Source organism: Terrapene carolina, unplaced genomic scaffold, assembly GCF_002925995.2.
Source record: "Terrapene carolina triunguis isolate 2854851 unplaced genomic scaffold, T_m_triunguis-2.0 Scaffold42, whole genome shotgun sequence".
NCBI classification, from domain to species: Eukaryota; Metazoa; Chordata; order Testudines; family Emydidae; genus Terrapene; species Terrapene triunguis.
In genome coordinates, this window is record NW_020664393.1 from 12192361 (window position 1) to 12207189 (window position 14829).

General features: G+C 40.1%; 1 protein-coding gene across 1 annotated transcript in view; it reads left to right on the plus strand.

Annotated features, from left to right (window-relative positions):
• The window catches only part of ASCC3 (activating signal cointegrator 1 complex subunit 3), a 447702-nt gene that overhangs the window by 408959 nt on the left and 23914 nt on the right, over positions 1-14829 (plus strand). The window contains 1 exon segment of the mRNA XM_029912229.1: positions 9010-9234. Coding sequence (XP_029768089.1) covers positions 9010-9234 — 225 coding nt within the window.

Here is a 14829-nt window from a genome sequence, read left to right on the forward strand (position 1 = left end):
TCTGGAACTGGTGAGGAACTTATCTGTATTTAGTTTGATTAGACATAGATTTGCGCATTTTATTTTATTTTGCTTGTAACTTACTTTGTTCTGTCTGTTACTACTTTGAACCACTTAAATCTTACTGTCTGTATTTAATAAAATCACTTTTTATTTAGTAGTTTACTCAGAGTATGTATTAATACCTGGGGGAGCAAACAACTGTGCATATCTCTCTATCTGTGTTATAGAGGGCGAACAATTTATGAGTTTGCCCTGCATAAGCTTTATGCAGGGTAAAACGGAATTATTTGGGTTTAGACCCCATTGGGAGTTGGGCATCTGAGTGCTAAAGACAAGCACACTCCTGTGAGCTGTTTTTGGGTAAACTTGTAGCTTTGGGACAAGTGATTCAGACCCTTGGTCTGTGTTGGAGTCAGACAGGAGTGTCTGACCTAGCAAGACAGGGTGCTGGAGTCTTGAGCTGGCAGGGAAAACAGAAGCAGGGGTAGTCTTGGCACATCGGGTGGCAGCTCCCAAGGGGGTTTCTGTGATCCAACCCGTCACAATCTCTATGGCCAACTGTTGGCTAAGCATTGAAGAAGAACTAAATGTATACCCCCAATCAAAAAAAAAATTAAGAGAACCAAAAAAATGCCATCATAACTAAACAGAGTGAAAGACAGGTTTCAGAGTAGCAGCCGTGTTAGTCTGTATCCGCAAAAAGAGCAGGAGTACTTGTGGCAGTTAGAGGCAAAGAGACATCGTTTAAAAATTGGAAGTCTAATCCTACCAATGAAAACAGAAAGGAGCATAAACTCCGGCAAGTTGCGTGCAAAAGTTTAATTAGGCCAAAAAAGAATTTTAAGAGCAACTAGCAAAAGACCAAAAAAACTATCAGCAAAAAAAAAAATTCTAAGTACTTCAGAAGCAGAAAGCCTGCCACGCAATCAGCAAAGCCATTGGACAATCAAGCTGCTAGAAGAGAATACAAAGCTGTTGTGGAGAAGGTAAATTAATCCTTTGCATCAGTCTTCACTGCAGATGATGTGAGGGAGATTGCCACCTCTGAGCCACTCTTTTTAGGTGACAAATCTGAGGAACTGTCCCAGGTTGAGGTGTCTCAATAAAAGAAGTTTTGCAACAAATTGATATCTTAAACAGTAATAAGTCACCAGGACCAGATGCTATCCACCCGAGAGTTCTGATGGAGCTCCAATATGAAACTACAGAACTACTAACTAGGGTATGTAACCTGCCGCTTAAATCAGCCTCAGTGCCAGATAACTGGAGGATAGCTAATGTAACTCTGATTTTTTTTTTTAAAAAAAGGCTCCAGAAGAGATCCTGGCAATTACAGGCTGGTAAGCCTAGCTTCAGTACCAGCCAAATTGGTTGAAACTATAGGAAAGTACAGAGTTATCAGACAGATGAACACAATATGTTGGTTTTTTTAAAGGGAAATCATGCCTCACCAATCTATTAGAATTCTTTGAAGGTGTGAAAAAGCATGTGGACAAGGGTGATGTAGTTGATATAGTGTACTTGGACTTTCAGAAAGCCTTTGATAAGGTCCCTCACCAAAGGCTCTTAAGCAAAGCTAGCAGTCATGAGATAAGAGAGAAGGTCTTCTCATAGCTCAGTAACTGGTTAAAAGATAGGAAACAAAGGGTAAGAATAAATGGTTAGTTTTCAGAATGGAGAGAGGTAAACAGTGGTGTCCCCTAAGGATCTGTACTGGGACCTATGCTGTTCAACATATTCATAAATGATCTGGAAAAGGGATTGAGCCGTGAGGTATCAAAGTTTGAGGATGATACTAAATTATTCAAGATAGTTAAGTTCACAGCTTGACTTGCAAAGGGATGTCACAAAATTGGGTCACTGGGTAGCAAAATGGCAGATGAAATTCATTGTTGATAAGTGCAAAGTACTGCACGTAATCCCAACTATACATACAAAGTGATGGGGTCTAAATTGGCTGTTACTATTCAAGAAAGAGATCTTGGAGTCATTGTGGATAGTTGGTGAAAAACGCCTGCTCAATGTGCAGCAGCAGCCAGAAAAACTAACAGAACATTAGGAACCATTAGGAAAGGGATAGATAACAAGATAGGAAATATCATAATGCCATCATATAAATGCATAGTGCACCCACACCTTGAATACTGCATGCAGTTCTGGTCACACCATCTCTAAAAAGATATATTAGAATTGGAAAAGTACGGATGAGGGCAACAAAAATGATTGGGGTATAGAACAGCTTGCATATGAGGAGAGACTAAGAAGATTGGGACTAAGGGGTGATATGATAAATCTATAAAATTATGAATGGTGTGGAGAAAGTGGAGAAGGAAGTGTTATTCACCCCTTCACATAACACAAGAACCAGGAGTCACCCAATGAAATTAATAGAGAGCAGGATTAAAACAAACAAAAGGAAGTACTATGTCACACACAATGTTCAGTCAACCTGTGGAACTCATTGCCAGGGGAAGCTGTGAAGGCCAAAACTATAATTGGGTTCAAAAAAGAATTTGATAAGTTCATGGAGCATAGGCCCATCAATGGCTATTAGCCAAAATGGTCAACCCTGTGCTCAGGATGTCCGTAAACCTTTGACTGCCAGAACCTGGGACTGGATGACAGAGAATGGATCACTCGAAAATTACTTTCTTCTGTTTGTTCCCTCTGAAGCATCTGGCACCGGCCGCTGTCAGAAGACAGAATACTGGGCTAGATGGACCATTGGTCTGGCCCAGTATTAATTAACACTTAATAAGTTAATGAAGATAGCTTGATTGACATGTGACATTTAAAAACTTTCCCCATCTTTTTTTTCATCATAGCAGTTACTCCTTTATTAATTTGCTTTAAAATTTTAATACTGGGTAATTCATGGCAATTAATAAATAGTTATTGGCTTGCTTAGACACAACAAAATGTATGTCAGGATATTTTTAAAAAATATTAAAGATATGTAATATTTGTGTTCACTTGATCAACCCAAAGAAAATACACACATTTGGTTAGTCAATTCCATGGTATTTACCAATATGCTATTGCTTAAAAAAATAATAAAATAAAGACTACAACTTCAGTCCTGGAATGTGAGAAACTAATTTTGGTTTCTTTTAGATCCTCACTGTTACAAATTAATCAACTGCTACTTAAAGTCTAGAACTCATTAACTTTTTAAATTTTACTGTTCCCATGACTGAACTTAAATTAAAACATAAAGCTTCTTTTTTTGTTCATATTGATCCTGTAATTGTCTACACTGCACAAGCATCCTCTTGTCTCTTAGTTAAATGTAGATGGCAGTGTGTGCAGCTGCTTAAAAATAAAAAACTTTAATTTTACGGAAGATGTGCGAGCAGTGTAAATCCACATTTCATCATTCATTTTATATCAATGATTTAAGCAAAATATATTAGTAATTCTTGTGGGTTGAAGAAGAATCTGAAAAAAATAAATAAGGGCCCAGTCCTACAAACATTACTAAGTTTGGTACTTCTTATCTTGAATATCTACCATAAAGCTCATTGGGGCCACTCAAGAGCCTATAGATGATAATGTGTGTTTGTAGGATCAGGGTCTAACTCAGTAGCAAATGCTTGCAGGATCAGGCCCTGGGAATTGGCTGAGACTTTGATTTAAATGGGCCTTAGGTCTGGCCTTTAATAATTGTACAACTATCAAAAGGATGAACTGGCTGAGAAACTCTCTGGCCCATTAATGTTGATTTTCAATACATCTTGGAACACTGGGGAAGTTTCAGAGGACTGGAAGAAAGCTAATGTTATTCTAATATTTAAAAAGGCTAACCAGCATGACCCAGGTAATTATAGGTCTGTCAGCCTGATATTGATCTTGGGCAAAATAATAGAATGGTTGATAGGGGACTTGATTAATAAAGAATTAAAGGAGGGTGATATATCTGACACGCATCAACATGGGTTTATGGAAACTAAAGTTGATCAAACTAACTTTATATCTTTTTTTGATGAGATTACAAGTTTGGCTGATGAAGGTAATTGTGTTGAAATAATATGCTTAGAGTTTTGTAAGGCATTCGCTTAATACCACATGAAATTTTGATTAAGAAACTAGATTGAAACAAAATCAACATGGCACACATCAAGTGGATTAAAATCTGGCTAACAGGTCTCAAAAGGCAATTGAAAATGGGGAATCATCATTGAGTGGATGTGTTTTTAATGAAGTTCCCCAGTGCTTAGTTCTTGGCGATATGCTATTTAATGTGTTTATCAATGACTTGGAATAAAACATAAAATCATTACCAATCAAGTTTGCAGATGGCACAAAGATTGGGAGGGTGATGATTAGTGAAGAGGACAGATTACTAGTACAGATGATACGGATTGCGTGGTAAACTGGGCAAAAGCAAGCAATATGCTTTTCAGAATGGCCAAATGTAAGATCATACAACTAGGGAAACAAAATGTAGGCAATATTTATAGGATAAGTGACTCTATCCTGGGAAGCAGTGACTTAGGGCTGTTCTACCCTGGGAGGGGGATCGATCTAAGATACGCAACTTCAGCTACGCTTAGTTCGACTCACGGTGGAAAGTCGACCGCCGCAGCTCCCCCGTCGACTCCGCTTACTCCTCCTGCCGAGGTGGAGTATGGGCGTCGATTCGGGGATCGATTTATCGCGTCTAGACGAGATGCGATAAATTGATCCCCGATAGATCGATTACTACCCGCCGATCTGGCGGGTAGTGTAGACGTGGCCTATGAAAAAGAATGGGAGGTCTTGGTTGATAATCTGCTGATCATGAACTCCCAGTGTAATACTGTGACCAAAAAGGCTAATAGGATGTTTGGATGTATAAACAGGAGAATATCAAGTAGGGAGGTTATATTATCTCTGTATTTTGGCATTGGTTAAACTATTACTGGAATACTAGTATTCAGTTCTGGTGTTGAGTTTTTCAACATTCTTCCTGAGCTGTGAAGAGGATTCAGAGAAGAGCCACAAGAAAAATTAAAGGATTGGAAAACATGCCTTATTGTGGGAAATTCAAGGAGCTTAGTCTTGAATTGGAGAGAAGGTTAAGGAGTGATTTGATTGCAGTCTGTAAGCCCCTACATGGGGATGAGAAATTTGTTAATAGAGGGATCTTCCATGTAGGAGAAAAAGGTACAACAAGAGTGAATGGCTGGAAGTTAAAGCTAGACACATTTAGACTAGAAATAAGGTGCACTTTTTTAACAGTGTGGGTAATTAACCAGTGGAACAATTTACTAAGGGCTTTGGAGTATTCTCGATCACTGGAATGAAGATTGGATGTTTTTTTCTAAAGGACATGCTCTGGTTCGAAGAGGAATTAATTCAAGGAAGTCCTATAGGCCATGTTATGCAGGAGGTCAGATTAGATTATCATAATGGTCCCTTTTGGCTTTATAGTCTATGGGTATAACATAACTGTGAAGTTTTGTGCTGTTTCAGATGTGACATTTCCCACTGGTGAGAACAAGTCACTATTTATAATCCCTCAGAAGCAAGCTTGGGGTTGCGGGAACCAGGACAACTGGTCCATAGAGGTGATGTGGGGGAGGGGTTTAGGAGAGTCCCGGGCAGGGGTTGGGAAGCTAGAGGAAGTGTTGAAGTAGCCTGAAGTTGGTAATGGTGTTGGGGGTGTTTCTGATGTGAGTCTGGGGTTTACGGGTTCAGGGAGCAGTTAGGAGATCTTGGGCCATCCTGGGTAAGGAATCTTGGAGCAGCCTTCCCTCTTCCCTGCCCCTTTCAAATTGTTCCATGCCTGCTGTGATGCCTTTTTGGGCCCTGATCTAAACTGTCCTCCCCATGCTGTCCCTTCAGCCCCTGCCACCCTTCCTGCCCCTTGCTCTCTAATCAAACTGTTCCTGCCACCTTCCTGTCTCACCAATATCCTGTCCTTTTGATTGTGGGCTGCAGCTGCCGCCTTAACCTCCTGGCTGATACCTTGTGTGGGTCCCGCAAGGGGACCAGTAAGAACAGAGGAAGAGAGGGAGGCAGCTTGGCTGCTTGAAATTCTTTGCCACGGTAGTCTCTAGGGCCAGAGGAAGATATTGTGGGTGAATCCATAACGTTCCAGCAGGGCTGTGGGAGGTGCAACGGGGCTGCAAATACATGATTGTAGAATACACAATTAAAATCTGTAGTCAACTGCTGACTATCATCCAAGCAGGTTATGCTTTACAACAGGTGTTCATATAGATAATTATATAGCATGTGAGCTGTAAGCTACAATAGGGCTGATTTAACACAACATCAGAAAAAAACAAGGAAAGGAAGACAATTTATAGCAATGCTTTTTGGTCTAATTGTAAAGTTTGTACTAAGAAGTGTGATAACATTAAATTGTTATGCAACTTAATCCATTTCATCAGACCCTGAATTATGTACAGTATTCAAACGAAATGTAGTAAAATATATATTTTTGTACATTGCTTGGCATAGTTGAGTCTATAGCATTTGCAGAACAGATTGAGGTTTGTAATGAAAAGGGAAACGAAAATGGAAAATACTGAGTGAACAGCAGGACACATTTGAGGTGATTACGAAGGATGTTTCTTTATTCTGTCCTTTCTTGTGCTATCTGAAAACAGTAGCAGAGGGTTACAAGCAGAGTTCATCATAGGGTTGTCAATCACTGTCATTTAACATTTGCAATGGAAGATGTCTTTATTCAAGGACAGCTGGGCAAATCAGAGAAACAGATTTGCAGTTAGTAGTCTGTCCAGCCTACACTAAACAAACAAGGACAGGGCAGACATACCGGCCTCTCACATAAAAATATAATGGACTCTGCTGACCTTAGTGCCCTCCATTCAGCTTCATTCCCAGTTGCATAAAAGCTTCGCTACCCATTCTCAATTTCCTTTAATTACCTACATGATGCAGATAAGAAAATGAACCTCACTTACTTACAGTCACAGGAAATTAAGTAGGCAAGTTGTTTGAAATAAGATGACTGTTTTGGAAGTAAATAAAACACATCGTACTGGGGAAAAACTAGTGAGAACGTATTTTCAGGAATACCAGTCGGTCTGGAATCGCTCCGCTGATCCTGCTCCTGTCTCCTGCTGCTGCTTGAAACTGCAAGGCAAAACTAAGTAAAAAATCTCCTTGGTAAATATTCTTTAAAATATCTTTGAAGGGGATGTGAGCTAAATAAAAGAGCAGAGCAAACATGCAACATTCTATAGGGCTTAAAAAGATTGTGACCTTAGGTTCAGAGAATAAATGACCGCAGTTTTCACAAGAGATCTGGCAGAGACATCAAGGATTAAGCAGCAGTTGTCTTTAGTCAGTCTTCACTTTTAATCTGCTCTCAAAATATGAAATAAATTAATGACACTGCTTTTATTTCTAATTATTCTTAAACTTTATAGACTCAGTCATTCTTTCACATTTACGTTACACTATGTAAGTGTAATTTCAGTGTGCCATAAATGTAACTTGAAAATAATATTAGTGGTGTTTATTATTAGACAGACTAACAGTAGAACGTTTATCAAAGAAGTTCCAAAGGTGTCCTATAAATTGGGACCTAAATCAGGTGTTAAACTACTATGAATTATGGTAGTCCACCAAGGTATACTAAAAAGAGCATTTTTTTTCTATATCTCACTCTGAATTACTTACCATTGTGAACATTTAATTAATATGGATTTGCAGGAAGTCTGATTGGAGATTGGAGACTAAAGCCCATCGTATCAAATCTGTAGTAAAAGATAGATACAAAACCCTGAATATTTTATCTTTAATTTAACAGTCTCTTTGCTGAATCCACGGTTATGAGGGCATTCTCCTTTTATAACAACATTGTCTTTCAGACTACCAAAATTTTCATTGACCCAGTTGGTAAAAGGAATCTGTTTGCTTTAATTACGGGCACAAAAGACATTACATACTGATTTGATTTGATTTGATTTGCAAAGTTTCATACTTTTAGGAAATTATGAAATCCTTCCCACACCAAGCCAGAGTAGACACGCTTGGTGCATGTGAACAGTGAAGAAAAGAAAACCTCCCCAATTCTAAGTCCTAGAACTACAGCAGAGCCACTAAGTGGCCAAAGCTACAATTTGGAGGATGCAGTATTCCTGCTGCTGTTGGATTCCCAGTCCACATGGGGCAGTTGATTAGTACAGTACAAGATTCACCAGCTCTGCCCTTGCTACTAGCCCAGCCTGTCTCTATCTCATCCCCAAAACCTTACATGTGGACACACAGGGAACTCCCATTGTTACTGAGGCCCCCTGTGTAAATTCCAGAAAGCCCTTGCATACGCATTAGTTGCAAAGCATAGCCAGCATGTGTGCCCGTCTGCAAGGCACAGAAGACAGGTAGTGTTTAATCCCGAGTAATTAGTTTGCAGTTTTAATAATCTTTTAGACATTGATCGTCTATTGCTTGGACATTAAATATTTGTAATATTTAAAATAAACAGACTAGAGTTGTTAGACTGATTTGAAACCCACTGTATGTCTTGAATGTGTAAAGAAAAGCAGAAACATTTGGATATTCTCTGAAAAATGAAAATGTGCATTATTGACTGCTTGCTTTAAGTCTAAGATTGGCTTCATTACGTCACTTTATGGGCCATTTAGAGTGATAGAAGACCTCTATTAGGTCATGTAGTCGATCTCAAATACTGTACTTGACTAATGGGCATATTTCAGTACTTACTATGAAATCTGTGCTATTCTGCCCTAACATAAAAATCAGATATATAAAGAGTATTTCAAACACTTTAATAGTTCCTGAATATTTTAACAAACTACTGTTTTTCTTACTAGCATCTATTGTTTTGATAAATGAATAAGAAAAAGGATGTTTAAACATCATTAGCCAAAATGGTTGTTTTTAGCAAAATCTCAGCTATATACTCTGATTTCCATGTCGTTTGTTGTAAATGTCCTAAAAAAAGGACAGTGCAAAAAAATGCTACTTAATTGCAATTGCTTTCTTGCATTTTATGTACTAAAAAAACCTATTTTTCCTCCTGTTAAGGATGCTGAAGAGTATGCAGATCTTCCAGTGAGACACAATGAAGATCAGATGAACAGTGAACTGGCAAAACATCTCCCCATTGAAGTCAATCCTCATTCATTTGACAGTTCCCACACAAAAACACATCTTCTGCTGCAAGCCCATTTTAGTCGTGCCATGCTGCCTTGCCCAGACTATGCTACTGATACCAAGACAGTGTTGGACCAATCTATAAGAATATGTCAGGTACAGTAATCCATTTCATACTTTATCTGCTGCTTTACTCTTTGGCATTATTGTGTTGTAATATTTTTGGTCCAGGAAAAATCCACATTGTTTTCTGGAGATGTATTGCAATATGGTTTTGTTGAGGACTGGAACACCTAAGACAGACACAATTTTTTTTTAGAAAGTGACCAGATGCCCACAACATTACAGAACTAATGTAAATAAAGATAAAACTGAATGGCAATAGATATTGGTACTGGTTTGAAGGAGGCAATTAGTGGGTGCTTAGCACCCATTGAAAGCCAGCTCTTCCTCCTCCCTCCACCAGCACCTCCCGCCCACCGGTAGCCCTGCCAATCAACATCTCCCTTTCCCTTCCAGCACCTCCCGCTCACCGCGATCAGCTGTTCTGCGGTGTGCAGAGGCCCTGGGGGGAAGGGGAGGAGCCGGGACAGGGCGCGCTCTGGGAAGGGGGCGGAACTGGGCAGGAAGAGGCGGGAGTTGAGCACCCCGGAGGCAAGAAGGAAGCTGGTGCCTGTAGCTGAATATCCTCACTGTACTACCTGAAACTGGTCTGCAGTTCCCTACAAGTGAATGTGCTTTGGAAAGCCTAGTTTTGCACTGAGATATCTGCTGTCCTGTAGACCCAACCTCTGTGAACAATTCTTATTTTAGTTATTTATGAACTGTCTTTCATAGGACCCAAAAGTGCTCTAGACATTGCAGAGCTCAAATAAAACTTACCTGAATATGTTAACAATCTAATTTTAGATGAGATTTTCAGTTGCTATATTCCCCAGTTCTCAACTACCACAGAGCTCGAAGAGCAGACTGCCACTATCCAAACTGATTTTAAACCACTCTCCAAGTTTGTGACTTTTGCAGTTGCACAAAAAGTCCATACCACTAGGCATTCTAATTTGACCATCAAGAATACCCATAACACACAACCACACGCACAACTGTCCCCATCAAGGACAATTTAGAGCAGCAGTATAAATCTGGAATAGAATTACTTCAACTGCTAAAAGAAATATTTACACAGTTCTGGGAGGCAGGTTAAATGCAGCTGTAGTTTGAAGCAGAAATAGCCTGCTTCTACCTGCTACTGCTAGAGAGGAAGAATAGTACTGTGCTTACAGTACTGGACTGGGACTCAGGAGATTGGCATTCAGTTCTTGTGTTACCTTGGGCAAACCTCTTAATCTGTCTCTGCCTCAGTTCCCCATCTGTGAAACATAGGGATAGCAATATTTTCCTTGTCTTGTCTACTTAGATTATAAGATTCTGAGGGTCTTCTTACTATTTGTATGTACAGCATCTAACACAGTGGTGGGCAACCTGTGGCCCATGGGCTGCATGCGTCCCATCAGGGTAATCTGATTGCGGGCCGCGAGACATTTTGCTGATGTTGACCATCCGCAGGCATGGCCCCCCTGCAACTCCCAGCGGCCGGAGTTCGCTGTTCCCGGCCAGTGGGAGCTGTGGGAAGCAGCGCGGGCCGCAGGGACGTGCTGGCTGTCGCTTCCCACAGCTCCCATTGGCCAGGAAAGGCGATCCGTGGCCACTGGGAGTTGCGGGGGCGAGCCATGCCTACGGACGGTCAAAATCAGCAAAATGTCTCATGGCCCGCAATCAGATTACCCTGATGGGCTGCATGGGGCCGGCAGATTGCCCACTACTGACCTAGCATAAGTAGGTCTAGATCATTGTGCCTTTAGGCGCTGTTCTAAATAATAGGAGTCATTTTACTGGCTGTGCCAAGCTGCTAGTCTGTAAAACCAGTTGATGAGGGAGGTCCCATGGCAACACTTCTCCCAAAAGAGGTGTGCCATTGTCTGATGGGCAGCACTGCAGTGCCCAGAGGCTGGAGTGGGTCTCAGGCCTTGCCCTAGCAAAACACACTACCTGTTAAGGGCAGCACCACTTGTAATATGATGATTGAACCAGGTGAATTAAAAATAAGAGTAATAAGCAAATCACATCACAGATATTTTTATTTCTGTAGCCAGAAACTTGGCAAACAGGTTTTGAAAGGAACCCCACTCCCTATATTTCTAATTACTAAAACAAAGGTGATGAAGATTTATTTTAAGGAGAAATTCTTTTTTTTTAAACTTTGATTATGAATGGAGTTCATGTGATAGACATCATTAGTAAGGTCAGAAATTTCACTTCAATTTCATGTAAAGCACCTAATTCGTTTAAATAATAATTTGTCACATCAGTGGGCTCTTACTACATAGCAATAGTTGAAAAAGAAAAGTGAATTAAAGATCTTTTTAGTTACTTTTACTACAAATATTTGTACTAATGTTCTAATACCTATTGCAGGATAGGGATTTTTAAAAACTATTATCACTTTTTAAAAATGAAGTATTCAGTTACATTAAGCGGAAGAAAAAGTTCCTGAACAATTATCTTACTATAACAGAACTTGTTTGTGCCTTTGTCCTCTACGAGTAGATATTGGTATATACACAGCTATATGAGCAGGAAAGAAAGAAGGGGGGGGGGAGGGAGAAAAACATTTTTGTGTTTTGAAACTGTCACGTGGTTTACCTCTCTTGGGAGAATATTTGCTTCATCTTATTAGTCATGCTTTCCAAACAAAGGTTAAAGTTCCTAAAGCTTAAACAATAGACAGGGTTACACTTTCCGTATGGGTTGTTACCTTTTTCCCTAGCACTGACCTGTTGATGAACTGTGGGTCAACTGGGGTGGAGGAAAAAGGATCTTAGTTGTGAGAAAGGAACTGATCGGAGAAGGATCAATTGATAAATGTGTGTGTGTGTGTATATGTATATATATATATATATAGATGGATAGATAGATATAGTTCTGTGTGTATGTGTGTGTAACATTGTGTGTGGGGGGGGGCAGAGGTGACATCAGGAGTCAAGCTGGTCAGATTGTGACAGCTCAGTGAGCCAGTATTTTTTCCTAGAGGCTTTCTTCTTGTGTTCAAGATGCTAACCTTTTATTTATTTACTTATTTTTAAAAAGTCTCCAGCTGTTAAGTTTGTGCAGATAACCTTCAAGATGTGAACGAAATGTAAACTGATGCAGTGAAGCCTGCCAATGGGCACATCAAAGGTGGGCTCTCCACAGCAGTGCTGCCTTGGGGCTCAAGGCAGCACCATTGGAGGAGAATTTCAAATGCTTATGCCTCAGCAGAGAGGCCCTGAACTCCCACCCCATCTCATGCCCACTGCAAAAGTAGATCCCTACTTTTCACCCCGACATACAAGCCTCTTTACCCTCCAGTCCCCCACATATTTCTCACCTACTCCATCATTCCTTCTGCCTCTGAGCCTGTCCCTTGTCTACACTACCACTTAAGTCGATGTAAGTTACGTTGCTCAGGAGTGTAAAAAAACCACCCCCAAGCGACGTAACTTACATCAACTTAACACAGTATCTACATCGTGCTATGGCAGCGGGAGGCACTCTCTCACCAGCATAGCTTCCGTCTCTCATTGAGGTGGATTAATTACGTCGACTGGAGAGCATGCTTCCGTCAACGTAGCGTGTCTTCACCAGACGCACTAAATAGATTTAGCTGGAAGAGTGAAGATAAGCCCTTAGTGTCTCTGTGCTGAGCAGAGCTAGTGATGAGTCAGGGAAGCATGCTAGCAGTGTCAGATAACAGAAATAGTTGACAGATCTGAGCAGTTCTATCAGCTAATCTTGGCAAAATTAAATTAAGTTATTTTTAAGTGTTCCTTCTGCAATCATTAGTCAACCTTTTACTTAAAAAATCTAGTTGTCCTCTGAAAATTTATTGAGCCAAATTTGGAGACTAATTTCACCAAATTCATTTCACTTAATTAAAGCATAAAACAGGGATGGGGGTGGAGGGACTTAATCCTGACTGAAGTTCAAATCTCAACACATTTACTGGTGAATTACTAGTAGTTCCTTCATAAAACACATGCATGCGCACACGCACACACACAAATGACCTGCACACACATTGTGTATGCTTGTTATACAAATACCATGCTTTGTAAAAAGGAAAATACTGTCATCTAAAATTCATATTACTTTCTTATGCGTACACCTGAAGTCCTGAAACTTTTGTAAACATAAATGCAGCATAATCAGACAAACAGGAACTGTTCATAGGCTAATCACATAAATCTATTTAAATCACTAAGTTTATTTATTGGGGCTTCCAATGCAGAAATCCTCCTAAATTTTTCTTCTCCTCTTTCAAGACAGGTCTCTTTAAACAAAGGTATCTTATTTACTGGTCATTATATAGATCCATAGATTCTAAAGCCAGAAGGAGCCATTGTGATCATCTAGTCTGACCTTCTGTATACCACAGGCTACGGAACTTCCCCAAAATTATATATATTGCAATTCCCATGAGTCTGCTGTTTTCCTGGATCCTTCAGGGACCAACAAATGTTCACTTCCATCTTGGAATAACTTCTTTTAAGGCTGAATGTCCCCTGATCTCTTTTAAAGTTTAATCTCTGTTACAAACGCCTCTTTCAGAGTAAGCAACGGTAAATATGTTCAAACAAGCTTATTTTCATTTGGGTACAGGTCTAAAACCCTTCACTCTCCCAATCCAAAGTGCTTTCAGCCTTTATCATAAAATTGCTTTTCCTGAGACAGAGATTTCCCCTGCCCCTTTAAACGTTTTGTTTTTTATATTACAGCTCTATATTGAAATATGCTCAAGATGGAAAACAAATTCATAAGCTTAAATGTCAGGTAAAGAGCTTATTCCCCCACCATACAGAACAATAACCTGGTTCCAGCAGTCTCACTGCTGTCCCAATAAGGAAATACGATTGTTGCCATAGAAAGGGGGACAAACATGCTTCACTATAGCCTTGCTATGATTAATATCACTTAGACATGGGTTTTGTTCATTGTAACAAGGTGTTTGTTACAGTGAAATTTGTCATATACTTACCTGGGACTGGGGGAGGTGCATGTGGTGTCCATTCCTATTTGCTGCACAAATCAAGGGAATGTTGTTGTGTGGTCTTCCTGGCAGCTGAGTGACAGCTTTGGCAGTTAATAGCTTTGGAGTCCTTAATGGGGCTGCAGGAATTTTCTGTATGAATGGCTGTGCCCCACATTGAAAAATAAGAGACAAGGACTAAGGAAGGCACTTCCAGTAAGAGAAAGGATGGACTTACACTTAAGGCATAGGACTGACGCCTGGGAGATCTGGGTTCAGTTTCCAGCACTGCCACAGATGTCTTGTTTGATCTTGAGTAAGTCACTTCATCTCTCTCTGCCTCAGTGTCCCAGCTGTAAAAAGGGGATATTACTCCATTTTTCCTACTCTTTGTCTGCCTTTTCTATTTAGATTGCTCCTGACCCAAAGAACTCAGTCTTTTGCTAAGTGTAATGCACAGCACCTAGTACAATAGTAATTAATTTCAGCTAAGTCTCTGGACACTGTCATAACTCAAATAATTGTTTTAAAAGTTATCTTTGCATGGTCTTCATAAGTCCCATACTCCACTCCCATCCTGCCTCACTAAAAGAGGACATAAGGCTCTGTGGAATAGCGCTGAACATGCCAACAGTTGCATGACTAATTGATATTTCTTCAGAAAGACAAGGGTGAGGGTAATATCTTCT